Source organism: Panthera onca, chromosome A2, assembly GCF_046562875.1.
Source record: "Panthera onca isolate mPanOnc1 chromosome A2, mPanOnc1 haplotype 2, whole genome shotgun sequence".
In the NCBI taxonomy this organism is placed as follows: Eukaryota; Metazoa; Chordata; class Mammalia; order Carnivora; family Felidae; genus Panthera; species Panthera onca.
Genome location: NC_138340.1, coordinates 95,423,786 through 95,448,975, shown reverse-complemented (window position 1 = coordinate 95,448,975; position 25,190 = coordinate 95,423,786). Strand labels below are relative to the sequence as shown.

Genomic DNA, 25,190 nt, shown 5'->3' with positions numbered 1-25,190 from the left:
TTAAAATGGTGAAGTCATTTTTATTTCAGTACTTGACAAAATACCCCATAAAATTCAAAACTTCTACCATTATACAAAAATAGGTCTCTACAAGTGATATTATCTGTCTTCATCACCAGTAGCAAATATATTAGGGCAGAAACATGTAACTTCAGTAGCCTTATAAGAAAAGTGCAGGACACCTCAAGCTACACATTCAGCAGTATCATAATGCGCAAAAGTTTAATCTTTTCACCCATTCGATAAATACACAAGGTTTATAATTTAATCATTTAAATTAGCATTCCACAAATATACATGTAATTTAATGATTATTGTGCATGAATACATACACAATGCTAATATATACAAACTCCAGTTTGTTTTCATGTGCTGGCAAGGGATTTGTATACAATCATAAGCTGTGTTCATGTTGGTCCCGCTGAATATCCACAATACAAAAGCACAAAAGAACGAGTGATTTACAAAAGGGAATTTGTTTAAAATCACTTTGATTTACGTTTCAAAGGATTATCTTCTCATGCCAGCATGAAACTGGGTTGAACCTATGAGAGAAAAACAAGATAAGTTATTTCAAATTAAATTGCGATCTATACCTGACCAATTAGTACAGGCATTCTCTGGAGATGATGCAATTCTGGTTTCAGACCACTGTAATAAAGTGAATATTGCAATACAGAGAGTCAAGTTTTTTTGTTTCTCTGGGCAAATAAAAGTTTATACTATACCGTAGTCTATTAAGTGAGCAATAGCATTAGGTCTAAAATATTATTAAAAAATGTTAAACATCATCTGTGTTTTCAGGGAGTTGTAATCCTTGCTGGTAGAGGGTCTTGCCTTGATGTTGAAGGTTGCTGACTGATCAGGGTGGCTGGTGGCTGTGGCAATTACTTCAGATAAAACAAAAATGAAATTTGCTGTATGGATTGGCTCTTCCTTTCATGAACAATTTCTCCAGCATGTCATGCTGTTTGACAGCATTTTACTCAGTGTAGAACTTCTTTCAAAACTGGAGTCAGGGCACCTGGGTGGCTCAGTTAGTTAAGTGTCCGACTTCAGCTCAGGTCATGATCTCACAGTCTGTGAGTTTGAATGCCACATCAGACTCTGTGCTGACAGCTCAGAGCCTGGATCCTGCTTTGAATTGTGTCTCCCTCTCTCTCTGCCCCTCCCCCGCTTGCACTCTGTCCCTCTCAAAAATAAACATTTAAAAAATTAAGAAGGGCCCCTGGGTGGCTTAGTCAGTTGAGCGGCTGACTTTGGCTCAGGTCACAAACTCACATTTCGGGAGTTTGAGCCCCATGTCGGGCTCCTCAGAGCCTGGAGCCTGCTTCGAATTCTGTGTCTCCCTCTCTGCCCCTCCCCTGCTCACACTTTGTCTGTCTCTGTGTCTCTCTCAAAAATATTTAAAAAAATTTTCTTTTTAATTAAGAAAAAAGTGGAGTCAATCCTCTCAAACCCTGCTGCTTTATCAGCTTTTATGTAATATTCAAATCCTTTGTTGTCATTTCAACAGTCTTCACAGCATCTTCACTAGAAACAGATTCCATCTCAAGAGACCCCTTTTTTTGCCCATCCATAAGAAGGAACCCTCATTTACTCAAGTTTTATCATGACATTGCAGGAATTCAGTCACATCCTTAGACTCCACTTCTAACTCTAGTTCCCTGGCAGTTTCTACCACATCTGCAGTTACTTCCTACACTGTAAGTCTTGAACCCCTCAGAGTCATGGAAGAGGGTCGAAATCAACCTCCTCCAAACTCCTGTTCATGTGGATATTTTGACCTGTTCCCATGAATCACAGATGTTCTTACATCTAGAATGATGAATCCTTTTTTTAAGGGTTTTGATTTACTTTGCCCAGATCTGTCAGGGGAATCACTATCTATGGGAGCTAGAACCTTACAAATTATATTTCTTAAGTAATAAGACTTGAAAATCAAAATTACTCCTTCATCCATGGGCTGCAGAATGGATGCTGTGTTAGCAGGCATGTAAACATTAATCCTGTTGTACATCAGAGCTTGTGGGTGAGCAGGTGGCACGGTCAATGAGCAGTAGTATTTTGAAAGGAATCTTTTTTCCTGAGCAGATCTCAACACAGCTTAAAATATTCAGGATATCCTGTTGTCAAGAGATGCAGAGTGTTCTATCCTGATGTAACACAGGCAGAGCAGATTTAGCATAATTCTTGAGGGCCCTAGGAATTTTGAAATGGTAAATGAGCATTGGCTTCACTTGATGCATCAGCTCCTAACAAGAAAGTCAGCCCATCCTTTGAAGCTAGACACGGACTCTTCCTCTCCAGCTGTGAAAGCCCTAGATGGCATCTTCTTCCAAAAGACGGCTGTTTTGTCTACATTAAACATCTGTTTAGTGTAGCCACCTTCATGAATTATCTTAGCTAGATCTCTTGGAGCTTCTATGTTAGCACTTGTTGCTTTACCTCGCACTTTTATGCTGTGGAGACTTCTTTCCTTAAAACTTGTCAACCAACTTCTGCTAGCTTCAAACTTTCTTCTGCAGCTTCCTCATCTCACTCAGCCTTCAAAGAATTGAGAATTAAAGCCTTGCTCTGGATTAGGCTTTGGCCTAAGGAAATGTTGTGGTTGGTTTGATATTCTACCCAGACCACTAAAACTTTCTCCTCATCAGCAGTAAGGCTGTTTTGCTTTCTTATTCACGTGTTCACTGGTGCAAGCACTTTTAATTTCCTTGAGGAATCGGCATACGGATGAGATCTTCCTTGAAGAACTTATCTTCTGCATTTACAGCTGGGCTCTTTGGTGCAAGAGGCCTACCTTTTGGCCTATCTTGGCTTTCGACATGTCTCCCTCACTAAGCTTAATCATTTCTAGCCTTTGATTTTAAGTGAGATGTGTGACTTTTCCTTTCACATGACTACTGAAACACCACTGCAGGGTTATTGACTGGCCTAATTTCAATATTGCTGTGTCTCAGGGAAGAAAGAGGCTCCAGGACAGGAAAAGAGACAGAGGAATGGCTGGTCCGTGGAGGACTCAGAACACATCCATTTATCGATTAAATCTGCTGTCTTATATGGCACAGTTTATGGTGCTTCCAGGACAATCACAATAGTAACATCAAAAGTCACTGATCATAATCTAAAGAAAAAGTATGAAACACTGTAACAATTACCAAAATGCAAGACATGAAAGTGAGCAAATGGTGTTGGAACGAATGGCACCACCAGACTTGCTCAACCCAGGGCTGCCACAAAACTTCATTTGTCAAAAAAAAAAAAGAAAAAAAAAAGCTTATCTGTAAATTGCAATAAAGCAAAGCACAATAAAACGAGGTATGCCTGTAGTGATTTCAAATTGGATTGTTACCTACACCAGACTAACCAGTTCATGAAGGGCAGAAGATTACTATTACCTGCCATTTAAATAACTGCTTTTTATTTTTCTAAAAAAGTCTCATCCATACTTGAACTGATTTTTAAAAGAGATTTTGAACATATATTTAAAAGTCACTGTTGCTCTGTAGCAAGGTAAGACTAATGCTAAGATTCTCTTTAAAGTGCCCTACAGGTTGAACGTTCTATATTATATTCTACACCTCCTGCCTCTTGAAAAATCTTTTGGTCTTCAAAATCTGAGTCTTGTTAAAGATACAAACCACAGCAAACCCTACCAAACAAAGTCCAGCTATGACTCTAACAGCTTCCTAGGACTACAAGTTGCTTGGGTTAAGTGATCTTTTGTATGAGAAGACAAACTACTACCCTATCTAGTTTGGGGGAACAGTAGGAAAAAAAGGGTCTTTAACAGAAATAAAAACAAAATGGAAAAGCTGATTTAAAATTAATTTAAAACACATTAAAATGATTGAAACACTTGAATCAGGAGTGAATTGAAGGGAGACAGGGAAAATAGACTTTCCCATAATGAATAGGGAATCAATTTCTATTAGGTATGAATTTTTGTGTTTTTAAGCAGAGAAAAAAAATGGTCATTTTTACAAAGTCTTTTGAATGGAACAAGTTTCTTGGATCATGAATAAAAGCACTGGGTCCTAGTAGGGACAACAGCTGCATTAAATGCTTAAGATACATGCTTCCTTCTCTCATTTCCCCACCCCTAATTTGCATGCCTCACCTCATATAGGTGACCCTTGAACAATGTGGGGGCTAGGGGTACTGACCCCTTGCACAGTTGAAAATCCATGTGTAACTTTTGACTCCTCCAAACTTAACTACTAATAGCTTACTACTGACTGAGAAAGCCTTACAGGTGACATAGAGGCAATTAACACATATTTTTATATGTTGTATTCTTACAATAAAATAATCTAGAGGAAAGAAAATGCTAAGAAAATCGTAAGAATCATATGGAAGAAAAATACATTTACAGCACGGTACATAAATGGAGCTGTGCAGTTCGGCCTTGGGTTGTTTAGGAGTCCATTGTAATTAGGAACACCTTCTCCAGCAGACTCTGTAAGCCTCCCAGGCCTTTGTACCTTGGTGCCTGTTGTACATTTCATCTAATCAATGTGAGTAGGGTATCTTTTTTTGTGGGAGTGAAACTAGGGTGGTAAATCATTTCTGGAGTTGAATTCCTAAGTCTAACCTGGTACCTCATGAACTAAGCTCTGGGATTCAATTATCCTGATGAAGAAGGTCAAGGAGTTTCAAAAAGAGAAAGGGGAGCTCTGGGTCTGTCCAGCACAATGGGGCTGCCAGTAATACACGGTTAGGCTGAGAGTACCTGACTGTACAGTTCCAAGTCGTCTTTGCAGTGCCTCTAGCCGAGTGATATAATCTGTCAAAGCTCTGTCAGGGTCGTAATTCTGAAGCTGAGAACATGCTAAGGAACCAGGATTTAAATCAGCTGGAGGGCCCGGGTACCTAGGAGATTAAAAATATGAACATGAATCCAAATTATCCACAAATAATGCAAGTAACTTAACAACCTGCCACCATCCTGCCCTCAAAAGCTAGATCTTCAACTTGAGTTATGAACATAATAACTGATAACTGGCGAGAACAGTCAGAATTCACATTTGAACATTTCTTTACGTGTCTGCTATTGGTCCATAGGTGGCAAAATATCTGGCTTTGGAGAGAAGTAGTTCTTAGTTTGACTACAGACTTCAGTTTTTTCATGTACAAGGCTAAATATGGATTAGAGATTCTGAAAGTATACAGCCCAGGATCTGGCAAAGAGACTAAGAATCAGATACTTAATATCTGTACATTAGGGTTAAAAATTGAAACTAGGGAGCAGAAATTGTAACTCTACAGTATTTCCAATATGTGGCCATGCTAAAAACAGACATGTTCTGTTAGCTCTCGTCTGCTGATACCATCTGATGTGTTCTTCCATCTTTATAACTATGTTTCTTAAATCATTCTTTTCTTCACTCAGTTGGCTGATAGGTTGTGCCAGCTCAGCATTATGCTCAGTAGTCCTTTCAGTCAATGAATCACAAGAAGTACTTGGGGACACTAAGCTAGGCCTAATCTATATCCTTTAAGGTTCTGAGTTTGTGATGTACAAGACGAAAAAATTTCAATAAACTTGAAGCAGCTACTAAGTCATCAGGAAAGTGTCCAGTAGAATGCCTGTTGCAGAAGCCCTCAATGAGCGCTGTGTATGTACAAATGTATGTTGTGGAGACTTTAGAGTTTTTTTTTCACGATCTGCAGAGACTGTCGATTTAGTTAATACTTTTCCCAATGTGTAACCACAGCATATACTAAATAACACTTGATTAGTTCAGTTTCCAATACCCTTGGAAACCAGGTATAAATTCAAAAACTGGGGGCGCCTGGGTGGCTCAGTCGGTTAGGCGTCCGACTTCGACTCAGGTCACGATCTCACGGTTCGTGGGTTCGAGCCCCACATCGGGTTCTGTGCTGACAGCTTGGAGCCTGGACCCTGCTTCTGATTCTGTCTCTCCCTCTCTCTCTGCCCCTCCCCTGCTCATGCTGTCTCTCTCTCTCACAAATAAATGTAAAAAAAAAACCACAAAAAAAACAAAACAAAAAACCAAAAACTCTTTTTGTGGGTGATGGGTATTGAGGAGGGCACTTGTTGGGATGAGCACTGGATGTTGTATGTAAGCCAATCTGACAATAAGTTATATTAAACAAACGTTTTTGATTCTGGACCTTAGCTTATGTAAATCATATACAACTGAGACACACCAGCTATTTCAAAGCAAAGGAGTCAAAGCCCTAACAGTGTCCTCCTTTCTCTGTTAAGTGTTAGTATATGTAACGAATCTCGGCAGCTTCATCACACACTTACCTATTTTGAAAATGTAAAGGAGACCTAGGATAGTCCAGCTCTGATCTTGAGCGATATGCCGTGTGTCTCGGTTCTCCATATAGCTCCAGCCCCCCAGGAGAATGATAAAATGGGTCAGTCTTTTCAGCACCTAAAGTAATCCAAAATGTTACATACTTTAAGGGGGGGAAAAAAATCAAGCCCTTGGAAAATTTCTACAAAACAGGTAAGGGCTCAAAAGACTACTATACCGTACTATACAACATTACCTATTTATAGTCATTTTTAGTTATTCTTCCCAAAGAAGAGAAAAAACAGTAGAACGAACTATTGCTTTATTTTCCTTCAAGTATTTCTGATAATCTGGAACTATATGTCAAAGAAAATAAACTATTTTTAACTGGAGTATTTTCTTTTTAAAAGACTTCTTAGTAATACCTAGAAGTGAGATGAGGGGTATCTGAGTGTGAGTGGTTTAGAGAAAAAGATGATGTGGATAAAAAATACTACATCACACCATTCTACTGATTTATTAGAAAAAACATGAAATCAAGATTTGCTAACTTAAAACAGAAAGCTCATTATAGTGCAGATTTCAGCTGTTTATGTACAAGGATGCGTATTTCAGACCACTTTGCTTAGGGTACCAAATATTTTTCTCTGCTGCTCAGCTACTGGCAGAATGTGTAAAGGTGGTTTAATACCAATATGTACCTGTATGAATAGTTACGCTCTGTGTCTGAAACTCTGTGTCCTCCCCAGTTTCTAAGCTCATCCTTATGCCTAAAATGTTGAAGTCCTAATGTTTGTTTCCACTTTTAGGTCGAGAGAGAAGGAATTTTAACTGTTACCATTACATACAACCTATCTGTAAACTCAAAACCTGAGTACTGTGAAAATTTCAAACTGTAACTTCTACATGGCTGAATAACAGCAATCCTTTCTTGAATCAGAGCCTTAATGCAACCGTAAGGAGAGTGGGCTCTAGAGCCAGACTGCCAATGTTCAGCGCTGGCTCTGGGGCCAACAATAAATGCTTTATATGCCTCAGTTTTTCTTGTGTAAAGTGAGAATGATAGTAACTGTACTTACCTCACAGGATTGGGAAAATATACAGGATTGGGAAAAAGCAGGGCTAGTGTTCCATAAAAATGAGCTCTTGTTAACTCTTGAAAAATCAGCAAGGTCCCCAGCTCTGTTGCTTATAAGGGGTCTTTGGACAACACAAGTTCCAGAACACATTTTTTGGAAGATATTACATGTACAGTAATTTTAAAAGAATCCTAAACATAAGAAAAGAAATCCTATTCTGACTTCACCTGGATTCAGTCCAAAGCCATCCCTGTTAATATTGATGGAACCAGAACTTGTGACTCGTTGCCAACGTCGAACCAAAAATTTCATTCTAAAAAAGATGCCAAAAAAAAGTTTCACAGCACATCTATAACAGAAGGAGTATAAATATACATTTCCCACAAAATTCAAGTCATACATTTGAATGTGAACACAGAAAAATTTCAACACAATCACATGACTGCCTAATCTAAAATCATGCAAATGTCCCCTAGTCTGGGGCAAAATTAACTAGAACAGGCTTTCCAAGAGGCATCAGAGGTCTCTTCTGTTCTGACTTTATAGAGGTACAAAGGACTCAGACGAAAAGCAAAAGCAGAAAAGAGAAAAGTAGATGGACAAAGGGCAAGAAATAATGAAAGGAGAAAAGACTAGAGAGACTACAAAGCAAATGAGATGGAAAGAAAATAAAAGACCTTTACACTAGCAGGGCGACTGAGCTGGGAAAGCTGGAGAAGCAGTGAGGCCATGTGATCAGGGATGAAAAACAACGAGGCATTAAAAAGAAGGGGTGGTGGTGGTGGCACTGCTGCCAACCAGTGGTAGTGAGCTGCTGCCTGCCCCACCCCTGGCCCAAGGAACTTTCTGGAACACCAATTGTGATTTCTTAATTCCAATCAGTTTTGAAGCCCAGTTTTAGGAGGGTGAAAATACAATGAACATGTAAGAGGACAAGAAAAAGAAGGAGTTAGATGATGTCCTTCAATGGCAACTGGCTTTCATAGAGCCTTCCCAAACGTTCCAGTAAAATTAATACCTAAACTCTCGTGACCTGTCATTTAGTGTCTTCCAAGTTATGAGCACACTGGTCTTCCTCCCTAGGAAGTAAGCTGCCTTAAGGGATTCAGACAAGGATTATGCATTTTTTCTTAAAAAAATTTTTTTTTTTTCAACGTTTTTTATTTATTTTTGGGACAGAGAGAGACAGAGCATGAACGGGGGAGGGTCAGAGAGAGAGGGAGACACAGAATCGGAAACAGGCTCCAGGCTCCGAGCCATCAGCCCAGAGCCTGACGCGGGGCTCGAACTCACGGACCGCGAGATCGTGACCTGGCTGAAGTCGGATGCTTAACCGACTGCGCCACCCAGGCGCCCCTTGCATTTTTTCTTTATCAGTGCATCTCCTAGCACTTAAGCCTGTACAAGGTGTACAAGATGATGAAAGGAATGAAAGAGGAGGAAGGAGAAACTGGAATCACCTGACAACAATGTGGAGAAGAACAGGCAAGGAGGGCCTCAGGCCATTAACAAGATAAAACGTGAGTTCCTTTTGCAGAGCCAACATGGATGAGAACTGGGAGCCCTGGCTGATTATCCTAGTGCTATCACTCTTGGCTTTGCAAACTCGCTGTGCCTCAGTTTCCTTGCCTGTGAGATGGTATTCTGGACCAGGTGATCTCAGACAGCTTTCAGTTAAAAAATTCTGTCACATTTTTCAAAGAAAGGTAAAGGAAAAAGGACAAAACCCTTTGAAGACATATCAGATGTGACCTGACAGGAAGAACTTTAAAAACTGAAGTGCTTTTGAGACTGCCTGGTTACTACGTATATAAAAGGGAGGGGAAGCATGGAAAAACCGAGGTGTTGGGGTATATCGCACCTGGGTGACAGGACTGCAGGCAGCCAGGTCCTCAAGGGAGTTTGAGTCCTGGCTCCATTTCAACTACAAACAGAATGAGTGCCAGTGTTGCCTGCTTAGAACTCCTAGAAAAGGCATGACAAAAGCACTAGCACAGTCCAATGCCCTAAAGGCTAATCTTGGGTTTGAATGCAGAGTTAGGCCAGGGCTCTGTGTAGCTAAGACCCAAGAGGGCATTATTTTAGCAAGGAAGACAATGAATGCAGGTAGCCTAAGTAAGTTTTCAAAAACATATTTTCCGTCTTATGGTCCCTTTTATTTATACGTCTGAGCTGCTTCATGGGCTTATTCAGGGTTAAAAACCAAACATAACAGAACAAAACAATCCAGACTGGATGTGCCAGCTCTGAGTTACCAGCTGCCTGCACCTGGGAGTTCTTTTCATAGGGTCTCCACAGTACAACATAAAGTATCCCTGCTAAAAGGAAGAAAGAAAGAAGTATGGCAAATGTCTCATACTGTATGAATACAGAGCAAAACAGGCAGAGAGAAGAGTAGATTAAAAATCTAAATCCTTTTAGTGTCTATTAAAATGCATTTTCTGTCAAACATTTACCTTGAAATTGCCATGGATACTCTGACAGCTGACCGAAACCTGGTGAATCCCTTTGGACGGTGGGTGATCACCTCTAGGTCTGTGAAGGCTGGCTGCCCCCCCATCCGGGCGAGCAGAGCCAGTGTGGCATCTTCACACTCCTGGAACCCACCCAGTAACAGCAGCAGGTATTTCTTCTGATAAATGAGAGCTTTCCGAAAACTTTCTGCCCTCAGATATTTACCGTAAATTCTCTATGTTTAAAAAAGGGAAGAACACAAAGACATTATTAAGAAGCCATTCAAATTGTTCTCTAGAAAAAGATAACCTAGATTTTATAAAAAAAAAAAAAAAAGTAGTAGAATGGCAGATACCCTACTACTGTTTCCTACTTTATCAGCAAAGTTGAAAGTAAGGATAATCAACCTTAAATTTCACACTTCTGCCTCTTTTTAGTCAGTGGAATGTGAACACAAACCTTATATCTATGTTTTTGGATTTTAGCCCCCATTCATACTTACTGCAAATGTTTTGGTCATTCCCTTATCATCTCAGTTTTTTTTTGTCTACTTGTGTAGCTACTTTTACTAGTATAGTTGCTAAAATATTTAACTTTCAAATGCTAATGGTCTCTGTCCTTTAAGAGGCATAAATTTATGTTCATTCCATAGTTAAAACAAATATTCCAAACATTTTTCTTTCAGATTTTATATTAACATTTTACAAGTAGTTTTCCTACAATACTCATCATAGCCATGACAGAGGTTGTTCAGAGGGGTTATGATCTCACAGAGAATGACGCTCTGACACTGAAGGAAGCAGAGCTTCTGTTGGCAGTGGAAAAGAGAACTTTCTGTTGGTCTGTTAGAGATGACATGGTGGGAAGTGGACCATGAGCTCAGGGTGCTGCCATTGAGACATGCCTCATCACAAAGTTTTTGTGACCAGCAAGACACCTGCATTCATGACACAGACTGAATAGTGAGACCTAAGGACAGCCTGAATGTCACCTAATTTCTTCATTCTGTTCGGTTAAAGATTAGTGAAAGATGAAACAAGGCAAAAGCAGAGGACCAGCTCTGGTGTATGTTTAGATGCAAGACATCTCTTACCTTTAGAGTGGCATGCTCAGAATCAGAGCTCAGATTCTGAAGTAAAGCTTCATTTCTTAGTTCAGCCTTCAGTTTGTACACTTCGGCTTCTGCTCTTTTCAAGGATTTTTGCAGAGTCAACTTTTCTCTGTTCCAGACTTCTTTTTCGGAAGCAATGATTGCTTCAATGTTGGCACTACCACTCAACGAAAACCTAGAAGACTACAGAAACCAGAGTATACTTTCATGATTTTTAGGAATAAGTCTCTGAAGAAAAACCTAAATTAAACACATTAAAGGTAACCCTAGGAGATATCAGCTTTCCAATCTCAGATATGGAGGGTTCAAAGCCAATCTCAACTGACATGAAAGAATATACACTAATATCCTTTGCTTAGATTAATTTTAAAACTAAAAATCCCCGTGAAAGCCTAGCCCCAAAGAAAGTGTTTAGATTTTGCAGAGCTTTAAAATAAAAAAGTCTAGAGGGCCGCCTCAGTGGCTTAGTTGGGTAAGGATCCCACTTTTGATGTAGGCTCAGGTCATGATCTCACAGTTTGTGAGTTCGAGTCCTGTGTTGGACTCTACACTAGCATCACGGAGCCTAATTGGGATTCTTTCGCTCTTGCTCCCTCTCTCTGCCCCTCCCCTGCTTGCGCTCTTGTTCTTCCTCACTCTCAAAATAAATAAACATTAAAAAATTGTTTTAAATAAAAAAGTCTAGAGACTTAATAAATGGGGCCATATGGGTTCAAATGTAGAGCCTGGGCCTGAAACAGTACACTGGAGAAGTGGGGAAAAAAATAACCAGGCACGTACATAGAGAAGTGGGTCCCTACAGAAGCTTTGTGGATGTATGATTATGTATTTGACTATACAGCTGTCTCACAAGTCTTTCCTATCTTTATATTATATTCTTATTTTTATATTACAGATGCTAGCAATTTATTTTGTAGTTTTTAAATGGAAAAAATTTCAGTAAATGGCCAGAGTAGTTTATTAGACTGTAATATATAATTTAATGGCATCTTTCACTTGAGTTACACACATAATAACCGATAAATAATTGATGAGAAGTCAGAATTCACATTTGAACATTTCTTTACGTGTGTCCACTGCTGGCCCATAGGTAGCAAAGTATGTGGCTTTGGAGAGAAGCAGTTCCTGGTTTGACTACAGACTTCAGTTTTCACATGTGTAAGGCTGAATGTGGATGAGAGATTCTGAACATATATAACCCAGGATCTGGCACAGAGAGGGTTCCCAATAAATAATATCTATTATCATTATTGTCAACTCTATAATATTTTTCAATGATCTTACTAAGAATCAGATACTTAATATTCGTACCCTGCTAGGGATAAAAATTGAAACTAGAAAGTAGAAACTGTAACTTTGCAACACTCCTAATGTGGCCATGCTAAAAACAGACGTACATAATCTCTGCCAGCTCCTGTCTGTCGATACCATCTGATCTGTTCTTCTAGCTTCATAACTGTGTTTCTTAAATCATTCTTTTCTTCCGTCAGTTGGCTGATATGTCCTGTTAGCTCAGCATTTTGCCTCAGTAATCTTTCAGTCAATGAGCCACAAGAAGTACCTGGGGACACTAAGCTAGGCTAGAAAAATAAAATGATATTAAGGTTGTGTAAGCATAAATATTTATACACAATGCACATAAAAATATGAAGAGGCACTGAGAACAACAGATTTCATGAAGAAGTGGTGTTTGAGTTGAGTCTTATATAACAAGGAAGAATTTAATAGACAGAAGAGAAGATAGGGAAGGGCATATTAAGCGGAAGGAATAGTATGTGTAAAGGCACAAAGGTTTTGTGTGAGAGTGTCTTGCTTTTCGGGAGCTACGATTTGTGTGGTAAGGCTAGAGTGAAGGCTGCCTTTACTTATGGATAATATACCTAAACGTAGTCAATGGAGAGTCATAAACGGTTTTGAGACAAGAGTGTGACACAAAATTTATGTGTTACAAAAATTCCTTTGGTAGCAGCATGCAAAGTACAGTAAATTAAGGAAGACAGATCCTGGTGTCAGGCAGACACATGACGAAGTCATCACAACAGTTCAGGTGAGAAATGCTGAAAGCCTGAAAAAGGTAATGACTAAGGACACATGGAATAGGTATTTAGGTGGTAAAAACACAGGACTTAGTCACTGCTTAGACACACAAGTGAGAGTGAAGGAAGGTGGTCCATGGTGACCTTCAGCTTTCTAAACTGGGTGATATCAGGACCAGAAATGAGGGTTTGGGACAGGAAGAAGAAAGATGATGCTCAATTTGGAATGTGCCTATAAGGTTCCTACGGGATCTCTATGGGGGTACATTTCCCCATGGAAAGAGTTCCAGTAACTAATGGAAAATATAAACCTGGACCACAGGATAAAGGTATAGACTACAATAGAAGATAAGGTTCCTAAGGGCGAGATTTTATAAGATTTGTTTGATGAAGCCCAGAACCCAGGATGGTACCTGGCATATAACAAGTGCCTGACATAAGTATTTGTTCAGTAAATAAGTCTACTGAGAACTCAGGCTGTGGGAATGAATGAGCTTTCACAGAGGAAAAAAAAACGGATGAAGATACAGAGAAAGAATTCATGAAGGTGACTGATGAAAAGAAATGGAAGAAATGAGAGAATACTGACACACACAAGAGTTTTTAAGATGGGAGAGGTCAAAAGTGTCAAATGCTACAAAGAAGTCAAAGACAGGGAATGAAAAGATTCAGATTAGTCAACTCTGAAGACACTGATACCATTCTGTGGGTGGTTATGAGTGGAGAGCTAGAAATGGGACTATTCTTTTAAGAAACTTGGTTATACTACAATAAAATGTCACCATAATTATTCAATAATGATAATGAAAGTTAATTTCCCTTCAAACTTTCAGTATCTTCTATTTGGGAAAGGCAAATATTATTATTAATATTTAAAATAAATAAATAAATATTTTAAATAAACTATTTTAAATATTTAAAATAAACAAAAAGATAAAATTAAAACTCTTTAGAAAATATGGTGCCAGCTTTAAATGGTTCATATAGCTCCATTAAATCTTTGTTCTTGATATCTTTTATAAAGAGTTTTTTAAAGTCTTACCTCTTGCCCTGGCTGGCCAGTTAACTTCTGTAGTTGTAAAATAATTCCATCAATATTTTCCTGAACCCAAATGAAATCTTCATCATCTGCTGTTTCAAACTGTAGTCTTTAAGAGAGAAAAAGTTGAAACATACCTTTCTCAATTAGCAGTACTGAGCACAAACATTATAGATGAGGTGACGCTATGCTTCATCTACCACTTCTCCCTTACATTAAGTATTCTCTTTCTACAGTGTTAAGATATTTGTTTTCAGGTATATGAGTTTTGTTGAAGTGTATCACTTCATTTGAGTGTCTGACTCTTGATTTAGGTTCAGGTCGTGATCTCACAGTTTGCAGGTTTGAGCCCCACGTTGGATTCTATGCTGACATCGTGGAGCCTGCTTTGCAACTCTGTCTCCCTCTCTCGCTGCCCCTTGCTGCTCCCTCAAAATAAATAAAAATAAACTTAAAAAAAAATTCTCTCCCTCTGTACCTCTCCCCTGCTTGTTTTCTCTTAAAAAAAAAAAAAATACTATCATCTCCTAATGTAAGTATGCATTAACTAAAATTTCAATTCCTGGAGCGCCTGTGTGGCTCAATCTGTTAAGCACTGACTCTTGATTTTGGCTCAGGTCATGATCTCACAGTTCATGGGTCTGAGCCCCATGTTGGGCACTACACTAATAGTGCAGAGCCTGCTTGGGATCTCTCTCCCTGTCTCTCTGCCCCTCCCACACTCATGCTCTTTCTCTCTCAAAAATAAATAAACTTAAAAAAAATTTCAATTCCCCACCCTTGGCTAGCTTTTAGTGAGGGACAGATTCTATCCAGTTTGTCTAAGAATGTCATTTCCAAAAGTCAGGAGAAAAAAAAAATCTAACCTATTGGAGGCTTTCTGGGCCAGATGATGCAGCTTTGAAGCCACACGTTGAAGCTTTTGTCTGATCATTTCTAATTCATGATTACAGCCAGCTCCTCCTTCATTCATTTCAATCAGTTTAGGATAGCCTGATTCCTTCGTCTCTCCTTCTATTTTCTGTTGAAGAACCCAATTTCTAGTTCGATCACTGGTTAAACTCCACGTGGTTGGCTAGCAATTTTCAACAGAAAAAGAAAAAGCAGTAATTATAAATGAACAATGAATCATATTCTTTCTTAAGGGAACACAATTATGGTTCATACTCCAAATAAACTTCTATGGATTTCCTTTACATATGATTTGTTCATAACTATTTAAATAATTCAGTACAATATCGAGACACCTGAGTGGCTGAGTTGATTGAGTGTCCAGCTTTGGCTCAGGTTATGATCTCATGGTTTGCCAGTTTGAGCCTGGCACTGGGCTCTCCACTCTCGGCGCAAAGCCTGGTTCATCCTCTTTCCCCCTCTCTCCCCGGCCCTCCCCTGCTCTCGCTCTCTCTCTCAAAAATAAACATTTAAAAGTAAATGAATGAATGAATAAATTAGTCGAGTATCAAAATTACACGTTCAAAGGGCTGTAGTGTTCTCTTAAGAACTACTTTAAAAGAGCATCAACTTACCTCATTGAGATTCTGATAGAGAATTCTTCTACTTTCTCGTTTCTCTTCTCGTTCTAGTTCTTGCTTCTGGAATTCCTGCATAATGCCCTGCAGTCGCTTTCCTTCAAGGTCTAACTTATAAACTTGTTGCCTTTTCTCTTCCAGCTGGCGCTGAAGATCTTCCACTTTGGACTGGAGCTCATGCATCTTCTTCTGCCCCTCAGTGTTGGCCTCTTGTTCTGTCTGCAACGTCTTCCTGTGAACCTGCCTATCCTTTTCCATTTGCTGTCTTGTTTGCAGAGAATCCAGTTTATATTTCTCGGTCTCATTTAACAATTCTACAATGCGACTGTGTTTCTCCTCCAGCTGTTTCTGTAGCTCTCTAAGGAGGTCCTCAGAGGGCAGCGAGGGCCCAGGCTGCCCACCATCGCCCCCGCTCTGCAGCTGAGCATGCAATTCCCGCTCCCTGTCCAGGGTGTTGCTCATTTCCCGTATTCGAACCTTCTCGGATTCAAGAAGTACTTGCAGCTCTAAGTTTCGACCTCGTTCTTCTGATAACTGGGCATCATGTAGCACTCTTTGTGATTCTATTTTCTCCTGTGATTCGTTTAGTAGTTGTTTCTGTTGTTCCAACAGTAGATTTAGCTGAATATTCCTTTGTTTCTGACCCTCAAGTGAAAATTTCAAATCCTTGTAGAACAAAGTTGAATAAAGAATGTTAATATTTTTTAAAAAATCCTTTATAAGTATACCATTGTGCCTTTATTAGTACTAAGTTGGTAGTATTTGGGAACAGAACTGATTACCCAGTTTATTAACTCAAATTTTCAGTGGTTAGAGCATAATTATTTGGGACAGCCAAATGATTTTCATCAAAGAACATAAACAAAAGATAAGCTAAATAATACTTTTTCCTCCAAACATTAATCATATCTAGTTAAGGAATATGAAGTAGAGTACATTTCTTCTAGAAATAATGACCTTTAAAAATACAAATATTTTCAATATAACATGACACAAGTTCCTGAAAAACCTCATGTTGTCCAATGTCACAAACTAAAAATAATGGGGTTTGTGGGGAAAGCAGGGTTATAGACAAACTACTCAAAACTTACACAAATTTGTAAGGATAAAAACATAGTAGGGGCACCTGGGTGGCTCAGTCGGTTGGGCCTCTGAGTCTTGATTTCGACTCAGGTCATGATCTCATGTTTTGTGGGATTGAGCCCCATGTCAGGCTCTGCGATGACAGTGCAGAGCCTGCTTGGGATTCCCTCTCTCCCTCTCTCTCTGCCCCCCACCCCCTGCTTGTGCTCACTCACGCAATCCTCTCTAAATAAACAAACAAATAAACAAGAAAAAAAATTTTAAAATAGTAATCTGTACCCAAGGGGATATCATGTCCTTGCCAGGTGGAGACCTCACTATGCGTGGAGGCCACCAAGATGGACAATCAAAAAAACCCCAACAAAAGAAAACAGAAAGTAATAGAGCAGAAATGCCAGCTACACAGTTTTTAAGCATACAGCTGGTGAGTACTACGCATAGATGGAAGATCTCTGAGCCAGCGGGGCTACCATAAGTGGGCACTGTGTGTAGCAACATGACCTTCTCTGAGCTGCCAGCAGTGAAGGGCTGGAAGAGAGATCAGTGTGAAGGGACTCATTTTAAATTTTTAAACAATATGGCAGTGAGGGGTTCTGCTTCCAGAGAAGTGTCACTGTTCCCCTTCCCTAGACAAAACAGGAACCAAAATTATTCTGCATTAACCCGAATGGTTGCCCTATTTATCAACTGCATATGCGCTAATTCAAATTTCCAAAAACACACCCTGTAGCAGAAGTGTCTGTAATGCACCCTTGGACATAGCAAAACAAAAATGTACCACACCATTAGCATTTCCTGATGGTACAGTTTAACACAAATAACATTGTAATAGTATTCCACATATAGCAAAAAACTTATCGTGCCTCATGAAGAGTATAAGGTTGACAGTTTAAAGAGACAGTCTCCAGACTCTCTCTCTCTCTCTCTCTCTCTCTCTCTCTCCTGTTGTTTTGGATTTTCCACAGACATTTAAAGACAAAGATAACAATACCTCAAGTTCTTCTTTATCCCGCTCTTCATTGCGTCCTAGTTTGGCTTTCTCTTTCTCCAAAGCCCACTGGAGCTCTCTGGATTTTTTCTGTTCACTTGCTAATGTGTCATTAAGCAAATGTACTTCATCTGTTTTATCTTTAACTTCCAACCTAAATCAGACAAATGAACTTTCATAAAATTACTTCAACCAAGTTTGTATTGAGAAAAAAAGAGAGAGCTTCCACTGATGAGCAGAGGCATATTATAAACCAACTAATAGGAAAATATAAGCCACATAATAAAGATTTTTGAGTGTGGTTTATTTCACATTAACTGTTTCTAGTAATGTAGCTATGAACTATTATTTACCACTGTAAACATTTTTACAAAATAACATTAATAAAAATTTTCCTTTGTCTTTTACTGAACACGAGAATCACCAATGTTCAAAATAAAAACTGTCCTTGTAATGTGTCCTTGGCAAGCAGAACATCTCAGTATTTACACCAACAATTTATCCTTTTCACAAGCATTATATTTTAAAACATTTTGCATATTTTGGCTAAATGAACCACAAATTCTATTGAGATAATAAACACCATTTCAAATTACTTGGTGGTAATGTATATCTCATACAACAAGTCTCAAAGAGACGGAACCCACAGCAGCGAATATGCCAAAACCTAACCATGAATTTATCATTTAGAAAAATTTGGAGTTTTTCCTTCCCACTGTAGTTTTTCCTACAAATAACAAAATTTCATGTTATTTACACATTATGTATAATGTTCCGCTTTTATAAGATCTGCACAATGTCTCTGACAAAATTACTCCAATTCCTTCACCGATACAGGTTTATTAATAAGGAAGTTTGACACACCTGAAAGCCTCTAACTCCTTTAGGTGCTTATGTTGTGCCTTGAGCGTTGTTTCTAGTTCCAACTTAGTTTGTGCAAGTTCACTCTTCAGTTCGGCCACCACCATCTTCTCCGAACTCAGCTGTTCCTGCAGGTCTGTTGCTCTGTCCTTCATGCTGCTGAGCTCCACTTGCATCTCTAGCATTTGGGACTGCTTCTGCTGCATATTATACTCCAAGAGTTCTAAATGCAAGATTATTAATACTTACATTACAATCTCCCAACCTGTATCTGGTTTATAAATACTTTGTTGAGAGAACGGATTTTTAACTTAGGAGATTACCACAAAGCAAATGTGAAAAGATTACAGTCCCAAAGTTGGCAATTTATAGAAACACATATGAATACTGTCCTCACAGTGCTAATAATGGTTAAGGTTTCAGAACTATAAATATATAGGACTACTTTGGAAAATACTTAGGCATTACCAAATAAATGTGAAATTATGTATTCTATCACTCAGCAATTCCATCCCTGGGGTATATATACCAAGGAAACTTATGTATGTATGCATCAGAAACATAGTATTACCAACAATGTGCAGAACAGCACTGGTTGTAATTATCTAAAAAAAATAGAAACGATCCAAATGTTCAACCACAGAATGGATATATACATTGTGAGAATTCTATACAGTAACAAAAATAAATGAATTGGAGATGAATGCAGATGTTCAGAAAAATATTAGAGGTAAAGGAAGTAAGGCACAAATATATATAGAATAATAAAGTTCAAAAGCAGGAAAATTTAAACTTACATGGCTTAGGAATATACAAATAGGTAGTAAAACTAAGGAAAAATCAGGATAATGGTTACGTCTAGGTTACCACAGAGGTGTGTGTGTTTGGGAAAGAGCTTCAGAGGTACTTAACAAAGGTGAAGTTTCCACAATTCATTCACTTAAAGATTTGTTATATATTTTTGCATTTTGCACTTTTCTATATGTATATTAAGTTTACAACAAGAAAAGGATTTAAAAAGAAATAATTACTTTCATTGTGAATTTATTTTCCTTTCAGGTGGTTCACCTCACAAAGAGCTTCAGAACTAAAAAAAGATAATGAACTTAATGGGCTAAACAACCTGATGAAAGCAATGCCTGTTTATTTTATTTTTTAAATGTTTATTTTTGAGAGAGAGAGCATAAGTGCAAATAGGGGAGGGGTAGGGAGAGAGGGGACAGAGGATCCAAAGCAGGCACTGAGCTGGCAGAGTAGATGCGGGGCTCAAGCTCAGGAACTGTGAGATCATGACCTGAGCTGAAGTCGGATGCTTAACTGACAGAACCACCCAGGTGTCCCCATTTTAAATATATCTGTTTAAAAACCAACTGGACAAACCTTTAATTCCCAGAGTAATTACTGTAAATTATTTCCATTATATGAGAATGAGAAGAAAATGTAACTGAAAGGAAATGTGTTTTAAATGAATACAAAGAGGGGAAACAAAGTGAAATATTTCCACCTATTTGTTGTTACCACGTGAGCTGGACAAACAGCATACCTTGGCTTGGTTGATCGCTTTCTTGTTCTCTTTTCAGAGTCATTTTCAGACCATTCAGTTGAGCATGCAGTGCTTGAATTTCAGATAACAAACTCCTTCTATCTGCTTTCTGGAGGCATTCCATAGCTGCTTGATATTCAACATTCTGTAATAATGCAAAATAAAAAATCAAGTTAAGAGAGTTGTAAGAAGAATAAAATTAACAACCAGGAACTCTGAAAAAAATGAAACACACATGTTAAAATTCTGGTAAGATGCTAATTTTCACTTCCTACTCATTAGGATTTACTTTTTAATTATTAGTCTTTACATTTATTTTGAAATTCTTTAAACATACAAAACACAAATATAATAAACACCCATGTACACAGCCTAAGAAATAGCACTTATATAGCTGAAGCCCCTCTATGTATAACTCCCCAAACACCTCCTCTGCACCACCTGCTTGAGAAATCACCAAATTTGAAGTCTAGTCTTATTTTCATGCACTCTGCATATTATGTTATATATACACACCCTAAATAGTATACAGTACTGTTCTACAGTACTACTATCTAAATAACATCATATGGTATTTTCACTTAATGAAATTAAGAGATTTTCATGTTGAACTATCTGGAATAACACATATAGCTCTATTTCACAATCATTTTCAACGTTAAATAGTATTTCATAGTATGAATAATACAGTACGTTTGAAATTCTTTTCGTATACTTATTAGATACTTTTTTGTTTGCACATATTTGTATCATTCGTTCATTTTTCCAGTGGTGGTTTATTCTCATTGGATATTTGGTCTTCAGTTTCCTTTTCTTATGATGCCTTTGCCTGGTTTAAGAATCAGAGAAATACTGGCCTCACAGAATGGGTTGGGAAGGGTTGGTATTAATTCTTAAAATGCTTGGTAGAATTCACCAGTGAAGCCATCTGATCCATCACAGGCTTTTCTTTGTGAGAAATTTAAAAATTACTAATTTAACTCTTTGTAATGGGTCTATTCAGATTTTCTATTTTTTTCTGAGTAAATTTTGGTAGTTTGTATATTTTTAGAAATTTGTTTACAAGGCTATGGAAACAATTATTTTTAAAGTTACATTTTGTTGTTAAGAAATCAGATTAAAAATAGAACTTATTAAAATATTTAAAAAAATATTTAGAGAAACCGCATGAACAGGGGAGGGGCAGAAAAAGAGGGAGAGAGAGAATCCCAAGCAGGATCAGCACTGTCAGTGCAGAGCCCAATGTGGGGCTCAATCTCACGAACAGTGAGATCATGACCTGAGCCGAAATCAAGAGTTAGATGCTTAACTAACTGAGCCACCTAGGTGCCCCAAGAGATCAGATTTTTCCATCTTGATCTTATATCCAGCAACATTACCAAACTTTCTTATCAATTCTAAAATACCATGAGTAAAGGTCCTTTTTTGTTTTCTACATGGATGAACATAGAAAACATCCATTTGTATGGATGATAGGTCTTCTCATCCCTAATTCTTACTTATTTTTTATTGCTTTGCTTTGTTAGCTAAATCTTTAGGACAAGGTTGAACAAGCTACTGAAGTTAACAGTATTTAAAGAAAAAATTTTTAATGTTTATTTATTTTTGAGAAAGAGAGACGGAGCACTAACGGGTGAGGAAGAGAGAGAGAGGGAGACACCGAATCCAAAGCAGGTTCCAGGCTCTGAGCTGTCAGCACAGAGCCCGATGCAGGGCTTGAACCCACAAACTGTGAGATCATGACCTGAGCCGAAGTTGGATGCTTAACCGACTGAGCCACCCAGGCGCCCATGAAGTTAACTGTATTTTTAACATTTAACTATAGTTAAATACATTTAACTGTATTTTAAACATTTAACTATAGGTGTAATGGTGGTTGTAGGTGTTTATTAAATAGACCCTATGTAGTTCAAGAAATTTCTTTTTGTTTTTAGCTTGTTATTTGTTTTAAAGTATAAAATTCTTGGGGCGCCTGGGTGGCTCGGTTGGTTAAGCGTCCGACTTCGGCTCAGGTCACGATCTCACGGTCCGTGAGTTCGAGCCCTGCGTCAGGCTCTGGGTTGATGGCTTGGAGCCTGGAGCCTGCTTCCGATTCTGTGTCTCCCTCTCGCTCTGCCCCTCCCCCGTTTGTGCTCTGTCTCTGTCTCAAAAATAAATAAACATTAAAAAAAAAAAATTAAAGTATAAAATTCTTCATTTTATTTATTTAACTTGCTGTATCTCTTGAAATGATCACTAGTTTTATTTTCTCTTTAACTGTTAATGAGTCACATGAGTTATTTTTAATGGTATGCTACCTTTGCATTCCTGGATAAGTATAAGGTGACTGTGTCTCTAAAAAATATACAATGGTGGATTTGGCTTAATATTTTGTTTAGGATTTCTGCATCTACGTTCATGGATAAACAGACCTGTAAGTTTTCTTTCTTGTATTATTCTTTGTCTGATTTTCGCAATAGGGTTACATTTGCTTCTTAACAAAAAGACAGGGCATTGCCCCAGTCATCCAACAATGGGAAGCATATGTTTAAGCCTGGAATTAGCTATTACTTGAATGTATGCTAGACTTCACCTATAAAACCTGTAAAAAAAAAAAAAAAAAAAAAAAAAAAAAAAAAAAAAAAAAAAAAATTTTTTTTTTTTTTTTTTTTTTTTTTTTTGAGCTGGGTATAATTCTTCTGGGTATTTATTTTTATTTCATATTTTGATATAATTTCAGACCTACAGAAAAACTCCAAATATTGTACAGGAATCCCCATATAGCCTTCTTCCAAATTCTCTAAATGTAAACCACATTTGCTCTATCACTCTCCCTGTATATATCTAGGTGTATCCTCTCCCCAACCCTAACCCCTGATAACCACTGATCTGTTCACTATCACTATAATTTTGTCAATCCAAGTATTATGTAACATATAGGTTTAGGGTATCCTTAGTTTGGTCTTTTTTAATTGCTAAGTAGTATTTCATTATATGGATGTGCTGTAATTTGTTCATCCATTTACCTGTCAAAGGACATTGGGCTGTTTCCAGTTTTGGGGTATACAAATAAATCTGTTAGAAATATTCTTGTATAGATTTTTACAGAGACATTCGTTTTCATTACCATCTGATAAATACCACAAGTGTGACTTCTAGGTCATATAGTAATTGTATATCTAACTTTATAAGAAACTGCTAAATCATTTTCCACAGTTGACTCTCCCATTTTATGTTCCTATTAGCAATGTATGAGGGATGCAATTTCTCTGCATCCTCACCAGCACTTGGTACTTTCGCTACTTTTTATTTTGGCCATTCTAATAGATGTATTGTGGCCTCAATTTGTTTTGGTCTAATATATCTCTATGAGTAGATTTTAGTTCAGCACAAAAGTGAGGTAGTGTACTTTGTATCAAGAAGCACAAGTATCTGGTTTGTTCTGTTACTGATGATATTAATTCTGATCACTTGGTTAAGGTGGTATCTGCAAGGTCTCTCCACTATACAGTTATTACTTTTCTTTTTATAATTAAAAAAGATTTCTTGGGGATTTACTCTGAGACCATGTAGACATACTTTTCTAATCAAACACTTGCACACTAGCTTTAGAACCCATTGCCGATTATTACTTGAGTCCTTACTTTTTAATAAAAGGTAATTTATTAACTTCATCATTTCTTGTACATACTAGCTGGCATTCTACAAGAAAGAATTTTTATTCATTTATGTATACCAGTATGAATTCATGAATTCTTATTTTAATCTTTGGTTTATAATCTGTTGCTATCATTACTTAGTTTGATGTTCTAATTGTCCTGAATGTGGACATTGGGAACTCCTTCAAGCTGGCTTCTGTGATCTTTTGACATCTCTCCATTCTTCGAGCAACTCCTTGTCAGTAAAACAAGATATTCTAGGTTCATCTTGTACTTTCCCTGATCCAGCCCTGGAATCACCCATTTCTCCAAGAAGTCCTAGTTCCTTTTAATGGAGAATGTAGTTAAAAATTTAAGACCTGGGCACTAAGTATTTTAAGAGTTTTTTTTAACTATCAATTTATTTATTTATTTATTTATTTATTTATTTATTTATTTATTTCTAGCTATAGGTATTTTCAGGTTTTCTATTTCATCCTGAATGAATTCTGGGAAGTGATTATTTTTCTAGAAAATCTATTTGTCCCACAGTTTTGAATTGATGTAAAATTATCCATAATATTCTATTATTTTATATCTGTTATTTTTAGTTATGATCACATTTTATAAAAGTGTGCTTTTACCTTTTATAAAAGTGTGCTTTTTATTAAAGTGTGCTTTTACCTTTTTCCTTAACCAATTCTCCAAAAAAAGTTTCTATCTTATTAGCCTTTCAAAGAACAAACTTTTAAAGTTTCTATCCTCTCTATTATACCGGTGTATGTATTTCACTAACTTCATTTTTCTTTATCACAGTTGAGCCTCATTTGTGGATTATGTATCCATAAATCTGCCTATTCACTAAAACTTATCTGTAACCCAGAATTAATACTAGCATTGCTTTAACAATCATTTTTAAACATGCAAAGGGTGGCAAAACATTTAATCTGCCAGCTGTGCATGTTCTGAGCTGAAGGTGCACTAGGTGACATTCTGATGTTTTCTTTTATCTCTTAAACTGCAAACAAGTGTCCTTCCTGCCATCTATTCAGTGCTGTGTTCTTTTGCATTTCTGTGCTTTTTAATGGTGATTTTGCTGTTTAGAATGGTCCCCAAGCACAATGATGAAGGACTATCTAGTGTTCCTAAGCACAAGAAGGCGGTATTTTATGCAGAGAATACATGTGATAAGCTGCTTTTAGGCAGGAGTTACATAGTGCTACGGGCCATGGATTCAAGGTTAATGAATCAGCAATACATATAAATAAGGTGTCTTGGCAAATGTCACAACCAGGGGCTCACAGGAACCTGCCTGCAGTATTCCCCTAGTAGCAATGGCTCAGGACGCTCAACAACTTTACAGAATCTAACTACTGCAGACAATGAGAACTGACCATATCTTACTTCTACTTTCTTTGGGCTTATTCTGTTGCTGTTTTCTAACTCCCTAAGTTGGATGAGCAGCTCATTAATTTTCGGTCTTATTTCTAAAATGAGATAAAACATTTAAGGTAATAATTTTTCTCCGAATAGTCTTAGTGGCTCCTATTAAAATTTTAACTTTCAGACCTTCTCCAA

General features: G+C 37.7%; 1 protein-coding gene across 7 annotated transcripts in view; it reads right to left on the bottom strand.

The window, feature by feature from the left end:
* The window catches only part of AKAP9 (A-kinase anchoring protein 9), a 153,695-nt gene continuing 128,505 nt past the window's right edge, over positions 1–25,190 (bottom strand). For all 7 annotated transcript variants that reach the window (XM_078442477.2, XM_078442478.2, XM_078442480.2 and 4 more), the window contains 13 exons: positions 19,996–20,140; positions 18,456–18,675; positions 17,595–17,745; positions 15,518–16,186; positions 14,858–15,066; positions 13,995–14,100; positions 12,314–12,496; positions 10,899–11,099; positions 9,808–10,040; positions 7,579–7,664; positions 6,281–6,410; positions 4,736–4,875; positions 1–545 (listed from right to left, as the gene is read on the bottom strand). In XM_078442477.2, coding sequence (XP_078298603.2) covers positions 511–545; positions 4,736–4,875; positions 6,281–6,410; positions 7,579–7,664; positions 9,808–10,040; positions 10,899–11,099; positions 12,314–12,496; positions 13,995–14,100; positions 14,858–15,066; positions 15,518–16,186; positions 17,595–17,745; positions 18,456–18,675; positions 19,996–20,140 — 2,508 coding nt within the window. In that variant the 3' untranslated portion in view covers positions 1–510. The remainder of the gene's footprint in view (positions 546–4,735; positions 4,876–6,280; positions 6,411–7,578; positions 7,665–9,807; positions 10,041–10,898; positions 11,100–12,313; positions 12,497–13,994; positions 14,101–14,857; positions 15,067–15,517; positions 16,187–17,594; positions 17,746–18,455; positions 18,676–19,995; positions 20,141–25,190) is intronic.